Genomic DNA, 8,404 nt, shown 5'->3' with positions numbered 1-8,404 from the left:
AACAGGAGTGTGGCCGTGCAAATACGCTGAGGCTGGTGAACCGGCACAATGGCATCACGATCGCCGCCGCCGCCGCCAGGGATCGGCATCCGCGAGGTCGTGCGCGGCCGACTACTAAGCTACGGTACTATACATGCCGAGTCGCGAGAGGATTGGGCGGGGCAGCAAGCGCTACGGCAGAGCAAGCCCCATGACGAAGTAAAAGGGCTTGCTGGTGGTCGGTGTTGGTACTGCGTGGCCAGCACATAGCAGATGTAGGGCACCGGTGGCCGCGCCGGTAGGGTACGGAAATTCCGAGCGTCAGCCGCACGTGCTAGCACGAGCCGCACCCCGCCTCGAAGCGGCCAAGCCGGCCGGCGAGGTGCAGGCGCTGACGGTGTTGCGCTTGCGGGCGCTTGAGGGCGCTCGAACAGCACGGGGCGGGCGCTAGGCCAGCCGCGGCCAGGTGTTTTTCGTGATCTGTGATTTAAGTGCACCAGCCCGAGCACGGCCACGCGAGCCGGGGACCGCTGTGACCGCTGGGACTGCGGTGGCGGGCGGTCAGGGCACGGGTACGGGTCACAACTCACAGCCGCCGATCCCACTCCCACACTCATATCCGCCAGTAGCCACGCTCACGAGGCTGGCGAAGGCTTTGGCGGGACCACCGACAGATTGCCCGTTCGTCCGCATGGTGGATCTGTCTCATGCCTACGTCCGCTGCTGTCACCGGAGTACGGGCGGTTGGGGGGGCAAGTAGATGTGGACTGTGCTGTTAGTGCGTCGCGTGCAGACGATACCCGGCGACAGCGCGAGTTTGCCGGACGCCTCATGGCGCGGGCGTCAAGCACAACCAATCAGATCTTGCCTGAATGAGGCGAACGGGCCGCCAGGGACCGTGCCACGCCCAGACCAGCTCTGCAATCGACTGGCGGCGACCAGTCGGCCCGTTTGCGGCTGGGTGGCGGCTGGGCGTAGACGGCGTACGGTCGCCGGCGCGGCCTGCCAGCGGGCCATGATATGTCGGCCGGTGGGGACGGACAGGCCGACTGCACCGGCGCCAGCGTCGGATGGTCCGCGCGACCCAGCACCCTGGCACGGGCGGCCGTAGCAGCAAGTGCTGACGCGCGGGCTGGGGTGTAAGGCTACTCCGGCGGCTGGCAGGGAGCGCATAGACACTACTACCATACACGGCTAGCCCGGAGCACGGGCTAAGGTGGGCACGCAGATACACTGCGGATGCCGCGATATAAGGTTTCTAATATTGGCTATCGGTAGGCGCATGGCTCCTTATCTCGGTAAGCTGAAAAATTTCTCTAATTAGCTGCACCAAGCTGAGACAAACCCTGCGGACAAGCCAGCACGGTTTTCTCTGCGCTGCCGCTGTTCTCCCCCAAAGTTTGCCGCGTGTGCGTCCGACGATTGCAAATTCTTAGCACGCGTGCAGCCAAGGAGTGTGCCCGTCGGCTCGGATTATATATATACTCTGTGCGCCTCTCATTTGAAATATTTCCCGCCCAACGTTACCGAACCGAACCGTGAACGAGCTGTGTGTACCCTCTGCGGAACGTCCACGAACCGCCTGGCCACCGCAAGCCGAACGACGACCGACCAGGTCGCACAGGTGTTCATAGCCTTACGAGGTCTGAGCCTGCGCCACTCAGATTCACAGCGATCGATACCATTAATCAGCTGCAGAACTTTCCACCATGAGTACCTCCGCTACTGCGGGAAAGCCCGCGGACCCGTCCAAGAACCAGAGCCAGAAGATCGTGCGTGTTCGCAGTGGCTGCTGGACATGCAAGGCAAGGTATGTAACCAGCTTATCGGCTCTGACATCAGACGCCGGAAGTGCGACGAGGCCAAGCCGTTTTGCATGAACTGCGTGAAGAACAATCGCCAGTGCGAAGGCTACAACATCCGACTTTCGTTTGACGTGGACGACTCGCGCCACACGGCGTCTGGAATCCACTTCGATGTCAAGGGAAGGCCGGTCGTGGGTTTCCGCCGCCGGCCGCGCCTAAAAGAAAGCATGGCCGTGCGTGACAGTTGTGGCGCGTCGTTTGTGGTCGCCACGGGCGAGCCTGGACAGACGTCGCTGGCCGGCGGCATGGGCCCTGGCTCGATGCCGACGGCAGGCCCGATGGGCATCAGTACACTCGGCAGTCTAGCTGAGGAGCCTGACCAGGTGGCCAAGAGCCTCAAGTTCGTGGTGCACAACAACTTCGATGGCACTCGCCGGCGCAAGAAGAGATCGGTGGACGACGATGCTTCAGCCAAGAAGCCGAAGCTGGAGGATATCGACCAGGCCATTGCTGCCGATGCGTTAATGGATCCGTTACCGTCACTAGAGTCTGCCGGGTCGTCGCAGTCGGGTGATTCACCTGACCGGTTGTCGTCCGCGTCGGTGTCGTCGCCGCGGTCACTGGGCCTGTTCGAGCCCTCGGCCGACTTTATCAAAAAGGAGGACAGCAACGAGTTCGGTATGCACGACTACGCGCGTATCAACCCCGACGGCGTCTTCCAGAACGCTTTGCGGCCGTCGAACGGCGATCAGAGTTACCCGAAGAATCTGCAGTCGACGCTGCTACGCTCAGGCGGCGATGCGAGTATGTTCCGCAATGCGGCTCCGAAGGAGCAGGAGTTGCTGCACTACTTCTTCACCGAGCTCTCGCCGCTACTGGATAATCACAAGAACTCGCCGCTCGCCGGTCTGGCGTTGACGTTCTGCTCGAGCGACCTGGTACTATCGTCGTTCACCTGTCTTGCGTGCGTGCACTTGTCGACCAAGCTGAGGAATGAGTCGTACTACGCGCTTGGGCTTGAGTATCATTCGCGTACGATCAATTATCTCGGCGAGATCATTGCGTCAGTCTCGAAGCCGTCGCAGACCCCGGGGGCCAATGTGCAGCACGGCTTGTCAGTGGCCGTGTTGACGGTGATCTATCTACTGATCACGTACGAGATCCTCGACAACGGCAAGTCGATTACTCTGCGGTCGCACCTCGCGGCGTTCGCGTCGATCATCCAGGACCGCGATCTGGCCGCGGACGTGCTGGCAGCGATCAACGGCAACTACCTGTTCCGGGTGTTTGCCTGGTACGATATTCTCACGGCTGCGGCGTCCAAGGACCACCGTGCGTTGAACGTACCTGGCGCGTACTTTTTCCCGTCCTCGACAGTGGACTCGGGCATTGAGGGCGTCATGGGCTGCCCGGATGAGCTCATGCTGGCGATCGGCGACATCGTGACGTTGCGCCACGACATGCGCTACAAGAACGTGCTGTACCAGGAGATCCAGTCGCGAGCTACCGATATCGAGACGCGGATTCGCAACTACCGGTCGCTCAAGAAGTGGGATGGCCGTGAGTCGTTTGCGTTTATTCAGTATATGACAGCGTCTCAGTGCTGGGCACAGGCTTCGAACATCTTCCTACTCCGGTCTACTGGTCTGGACCCGTCCAACCAGCGCATCCAGAAGTCGGTCGAGGAGTTTGTGCGACTCTACAAGTCGATGGAGGTCGGCTCGGACTGCGACCGCCAGATGGTCTGGCCGCTGTTCGTCGTGGGCTGCGAGCTCAAGACAGCGCATGACCGCCAGTGGTTGACCGGACGGATTGCCGAGCTCAACGCGGTCGTCAACAAGGGTTCGCTTAAGACCCTGTCGAACGTGTTGACAGATGTGTGGCGAGAGAACAAGTCCTGGGAGGACGTTCTCTCGACCGACGACTGGCAGAAGTTTGACTTCCTGCCGCTGTAGTCGCGCATCATGGCATTTCTCGGATCACTGGCATTGCTTGGCTTTTGGAATTTTGTATACTTGGTTTGGATAGTAACAGTTTGGTTTGTAGATTACGGTGTTAATGACTATGATTTGACATGAGATACTGGTGGAATGGCAAGAGCCGTTGGACGGCTGCGCCACGTGCGGTGCCGGCGGTCGTAACGAGGGAGTTCTCACGCTGCAGAGTGTGCGGCTGGAATGAGCCGCATGGCGTGCGGCTACCCCGCCGCACATCGTGCGGCTCGTCGCGTACGCGCTTACTTCCTCCACGCGTAAAATCAAAGCCTTCACTACGAACCAGCCCCGCTGACGACGGCCAGAGCTATACCAGGTTCCGTCCAGACCAGCGACCACGAGGACGCGCCCAGAGGGCCACCACCAACCCGCAGAGCGCCACCATCAATCCGCAGTCGGCCCCGTCGGCGAGCAGATCACCGTGTTCGTTCTACGGACAATTAGCAGGCCGGCACGCGTGCTGAGACTAGCAGCAGGCCCAGCACGGCTCGGGGGAGCGTGGCTGAGAATCATGGCGCCCGCTGGTCACCAGCAAACGCTCAAGTACGTGGATGAGCGAGCGCGCTGACGACAGCAAATTCTTCTCTCGCGATGGCAACACCAAGGCACCCAAGCAACAGGTTTCACTGAAGCGCGCCTTGTCAGGCGGCAAGTCCAGCAAGAGCGATGACCCGGCCGAGCCGGCTGCTGAAGAATCGACGATGTCGGGGCGGAAAAAGGCCAAGCGGATCGAGATGTCCGACAGCGAAGACGAGACCGCTATCAAACAGGAGACCGACAAAGCCCGGCCGCGGTCGCCGCGGTCGCCGCGGTCGCCGGAGAAGCCCAAGACGCCCGTAAAGGCGCGATCGCCGCTCAAGGCCGCAGGTAACCAGCAGGAGAACACTCCGCCGTTGGGCAAGAAAAGAATTAAGAGCGAAGCGGGATCGCCAGCGCGCACCGGACTTGCTGAGCGGGGAGCCAAAGTCAAGACGGAGCCAGTAGAGACTACTTCGGCCGTGTCTACGAGTTCCGAGCCGATAGTCAAGGCCGAACCAGAGACGGAGGCGACCGTGGAGCCGGAATTGAGTGCGGAGCCTGTCAAACCGGCCTCTTCTACGGCTGCCAAGGCCAAGCCACCAAGCGCAACCAAGACCGAGGACGACGAGGCTGCTGAAGAGTCTGACAGCGACAGCGACGAGGCTGAGACCGAGGCCGTCGGCGAAATGTAAGTCCGTTTCCGGCCCCGCTGACGCCAGCGCCATCGCTACCGAGAAGCCGGCCTGGGCGGACCAGCCGCTGCCGTACTCTGCGCTCTGCGCAACGTTTGACAAGGTGTCAGCCACGACCAAGCGGTTGGAAATCATCGCGATCTGTTCCAAGTTCCTGGCTGAGGTCATGGCGTACGCGCCGGACTCGCTTCTCCAGGTGGTCTACCTCTTCATCAACCGACTGTGCCCGGACTACGAGGGCGTCGAGATCGGCATTGGTGAGGGTCTGATTATCAAGGCGATCAGCGAGTCGACGGGCCGATCGCTGGCCCAGATCAAGGCCGACTACCGCAAAACGGGCGATCTGGGCACAGTCGCGCAAGAGTCGCGGTCGACGCAGCCGACCATGTTCCGGCCTAAGCCGCTGGTGGTGAAGGATGTGTTCAAAAACCTGAAATCGATCGCGACCATGAGCGGAAATCAGAGCCAGAGCCGCAAGATCGGAGTGATCAACAAAATGTTGTCGGCATGTACGGACAACGAGGCCAAGTTCCTCGTGCGGTCGCTGGAGGGCAAGCTGCGGATCCGGCTGGCCGAGAAGACGCTGCTGACGTCGCTGGCGCACGCGGCAGTGGTGCACGAGGCCGGCGGGAGGCCGGTGGAAGCGGGGGCGGCGGCGCGGGCGGAGGAAATGCTCAAGACGGTTTACAGCGAGATCCCGTCGTACGATCTGATCGTGCCGGCGCTGCAGGCTGGCGGCGTGATGCACCTGAGCGAGACGTGCACGGTCACCCCCGGCGTGCCGCTCAAGCCAATGCTGGCCAAGCCGACCAAGGCTATCACCGAAATCCTGGACCGATTCCAGGACGCGCGGTTCACGTGCGAGTACAAGTACGACGGCGAGCGCGCGCAGGTGCACTATGTCGGCGACGGAGAGCAGCCGCGTGTGTGGGTGTACTCACGCAATTCCGAGGACATGTCGTCCAAGTACCCCGACATCGTCGCGGCCGCAGCGCGGTTCATTAAGCCGTCGGTGCAGAGCTTCATCCTCGACAGCGAGGCGGTTGCGTGGGACCGACAGGAACGGCGGCTGCTGCCGTTCCAGGTGCTGTCGACGCGCAAGCGCAAGGACGTCCAGGAGGGCGACATCAAAGTGCGCGTGTGTGTGTTTGGATTCGACCTGCTCTACCTCAACGGCGAGAGCCTGCTGCAGCGGCCGCTGGCTGAGCGGCGGCGCCTCTTGCGCGAGAGCTTCGACGAGGTCGACGGCGAATTCACGTTCGCCAAGCACATGGACGGCCAGAGCGTGGACGAGATCCAAGAGTTCCTCGACCAGAGCGTCAAGGATGCGTGCGAGGGCCTGATGGTCAAGGCGCTGGCCGACGACGAGAGTCTGTACGAACCGTCGAAGCGGTCGCGCAACTGGCTCAAGCTCAAGAAGGACTACCTCGAGGGCATGGGCGACTCGCTCGACCTGGTCGTGCTCGGCGCGTACTACGGACGCGGCAAGCGCACCAACTGGTACGGCGCGTTCCTGCTGGGGTGCTACAACACCGACACGCAGGAGTACGAGACCATCTGCAAGATCGGCACGGGCTTCTCGGAGGAGAACCTCGCCGAGCTGTACGGCACGCTGTCGCAGTCGGTGATCGCCGAGCCAAAGAAGTACTACGCGCACGCAGCGTCGGCCGCCCCCGACGTCTGGTTCGAGCCCGTCATGGTCTGGGAGGTGCTCTCGGCCGACCTCAGTCTGTCGCCGGTGTACCGCGCCGCGATCAACGAGCTCGGCAAGGACAAGGGCGTGAGTCTGCGGTTCCCGCGCTTCATCCGTGTGCGCGACGACAAGGGCCCCGAAGACGCCACCACCGCCGAAGACGTGGCCGAGTTCTACAACCGGCAGAGCGTGATCGACGGATAGAAATGTATTCATGTTCCGAGCGTGTAGCCGTAGTCGGCGCTGTCACAGCGACGCGTCTCCCAGCATCACCACCACACCCCCACGATGGCCTCGATCGATCGCGAGAAGGTGCCGCCGTTCATGCTGCGAATGTTCTTCCGGCAGGGCGGCTTCCATCCGCTGCAGAGCTTCCTGCCGGACCGCCTGCCACTGGACGAGAGTCTGCAGATCTACACCTGGTACGCGCCCGCCAGGGCTTGCTGACGACAGGAAGGACTGCACCCTGCGCGAGCTGCACGAGCTGCTGGTGACGGGCCTGCCGGCGGCCGTGACGGCACGCTGCTCGTTCCGGATCGTGTACATGGACAAGTACCGCGCGGGCGAGTTTGTGTGCAAGGACATTGGCGATTACACGCCGGAGGGCCACCCGGACTTCCGGCCGGGCGCACACACAACGAGCAAGAGCCTGGAAGACGCGCGCTTCGTGATTGGCGACTTCATCGACGTTAAGGTCTGGACCGATCGAGGGCCGCGCCAGGGCGGCGGACGCCGGTTTCGCGACGAGGGCCGCACCTGGCGGGATCCAGGTTCGGACGACCGCTGGGGCCGGGACCGCTGGAGCCGTGACGGCCGCGACGGCCGCGACGCCCGCAACGGCCGTGACTGGGATCGCGACCGCGACCAGGACCGCGGCGACCGCTGGCGCGACAACCGGCGCGACTACTAGCTGTACATAGCAATGCGGATCTGTGTCGGTGGGTGGGCCTGTCGGATTGCGCGGGCGACGGCTGACTGTGGACGTGAAGATCAGTCTACAAGACGGCCGGACGGGCAGGCCCGTCGGGCTGCGCGGATGCGCGTGGTAGCTCACAGCATGTTTGATAGCTCACAAGACGCTCGATAGCTCACGACCGCGCTGCATGGAACAGTGTTTGGTAGCTCACGCGGACAGTCGTTAGCCCGCGCTTGGTACGCGCGACCTGCCCACCGCCGGACGCGCGGCGACTAGGCCCACAATGACCCCTCGAAATAGTCCACGGCCCGGCCGGGCCGGCCGGCTGTGGCCAGCGCGGCCACGGTGCTGCGGCACGCGTCTTTAAGCGTCTCAGGACCGCAGACCGCCACCGCTACCGATCCGGCAGCTCCGCCGACGTCGGCGGCGTGCAACGCACGCATGCCGGGCCGCACGCGCGTCAAACTGATCTGGGACGACATCGCCGAGCAGCAAACGCATAGAGCGCATCTGCTGCCGCTACTTCCGCCCGGCTGCGCGTCACCCTGTACAGAATAACGTGCTGGCGGTCCCGACGACAATTCTGCAGGCGCCTGGCGTACAGAACCATGGCGGTAGTGTCGAAACCCCCTGCGACCGACCTAACGGTACCGTGAGTGTCAACCTCGAACCTGTGGCTATAGGGCCGTCAATGGCAACCCTAAGCAGAGCAGTTTGCTCAGGCTGGCCATCGAGATACTTGTACACACGGCGGGTCATACCCGCCAAAGCTATACACTAGTAGGCGTAGCAACCGTCCTCGCATT

The 8,404-nt window shown here is 62.6% G+C and overlaps 3 protein-coding genes across 3 annotated transcripts; all 3 read left to right on the top strand.

The window, feature by feature from the left end:
- The first annotated feature begins 1,273 nt into the window (after positions 1 to 1,273).
- On the top strand, positions 1,274 to 3,862 carry V1510DRAFT_413402 (fungal-specific transcription factor domain-containing protein). Its single transcript, XM_066933226.1, has 2 exons — positions 1,274 to 1,789; positions 1,822 to 3,862. The coding sequence occupies exons 1-2, from the start codon at positions 1,689 to 1,691 to the stop codon at positions 3,737 to 3,739; spliced, it is 2,019 nt and encodes a 672-aa protein (XP_066790373.1). The 5' UTR covers positions 1,274 to 1,688; the 3' UTR covers positions 3,740 to 3,862.
- Positions 3,863 to 4,053: 191 nt separating this feature from the next.
- V1510DRAFT_413399 (uncharacterized protein) lies at positions 4,054 to 6,909 on the top strand. Its single transcript, XM_066933225.1, has 4 exons — positions 4,054 to 4,321; positions 4,353 to 4,645; positions 4,700 to 4,985; positions 5,017 to 6,909. The coding sequence occupies exons 1-4, from the start codon at positions 4,290 to 4,292 to the stop codon at positions 6,884 to 6,886; spliced, it is 2,481 nt and encodes an 826-aa protein (XP_066790372.1). The 5' UTR covers positions 4,054 to 4,289; the 3' UTR covers positions 6,887 to 6,909.
- Positions 6,910 to 7,893, top strand: V1510DRAFT_413398 (Sin3 associated polypeptide p18-domain-containing protein). Its single transcript, XM_066933224.1, has 2 exons — positions 6,910 to 7,104; positions 7,136 to 7,893. The coding sequence occupies exons 1-2, from the start codon at positions 6,971 to 6,973 to the stop codon at positions 7,590 to 7,592; spliced, it is 591 nt and encodes a 196-aa protein (XP_066790371.1). The 5' UTR covers positions 6,910 to 6,970; the 3' UTR covers positions 7,593 to 7,893.
- The last annotated feature ends 511 nt before the right edge of the window (positions 7,894 to 8,404 follow it).

Source organism: Dipodascopsis tothii, assembly GCF_038497935.1.
Source record: "Dipodascopsis tothii strain CBS 759.85 unplaced genomic scaffold V1510scaffold_7, whole genome shotgun sequence".
In the NCBI taxonomy this organism is placed as follows: Eukaryota; Fungi; Ascomycota; class Lipomycetes; order Lipomycetales; family Lipomycetaceae; genus Neoaidaea; species Neoaidaea tothii.
This window is presented reverse-complemented; position numbering and strand designations above follow the sequence as displayed.

What these genes read in the sequence shown, in the direction of transcription:
- V1510DRAFT_413402 (XM_066933226.1), top strand. Translation starts at nt 1,689, where the DNA reads ATGAGTACCTCCGCTACTGCGGGAAAGCCCGCGGACCCGTCCAAGAAC. An exon ending in TGCTGGACATGCAAGGCAAG is followed by an intron (nt 1,790 to 1,821) that starts GTATGTAACCAG and finishes CTCTGACATCAG; the next exon opens with ACGCCGGAAGTGCGACGAGG.
- V1510DRAFT_413398 (XM_066933224.1), top strand. Translation starts at nt 6,971, where the DNA reads ATGGCCTCGATCGATCGCGAGAAGGTGCCGCCGTTCATGCTGCGAATG. An exon ending in AGTCTGCAGATCTACACCTG is followed by an intron (nt 7,105 to 7,135) that starts GTACGCGCCCGC and finishes TGCTGACGACAG; the next exon opens with GAAGGACTGCACCCTGCGCG.
- V1510DRAFT_413399 (XM_066933225.1), top strand. Translation starts at nt 4,290, where the DNA reads ATGGCGCCCGCTGGTCACCAGCAAACGCTCAA. An exon ending in GGTCACCAGCAAACGCTCAA is followed by an intron (nt 4,322 to 4,352) that starts GTACGTGGATGA and finishes CGCTGACGACAG; the next exon opens with CAAATTCTTCTCTCGCGATG. An exon ending in ATCGCCGCTCAAGGCCGCAG is followed by an intron (nt 4,646 to 4,699) that starts GTAACCAGCAGG and finishes TTAAGAGCGAAG; the next exon opens with CGGGATCGCCAGCGCGCACC.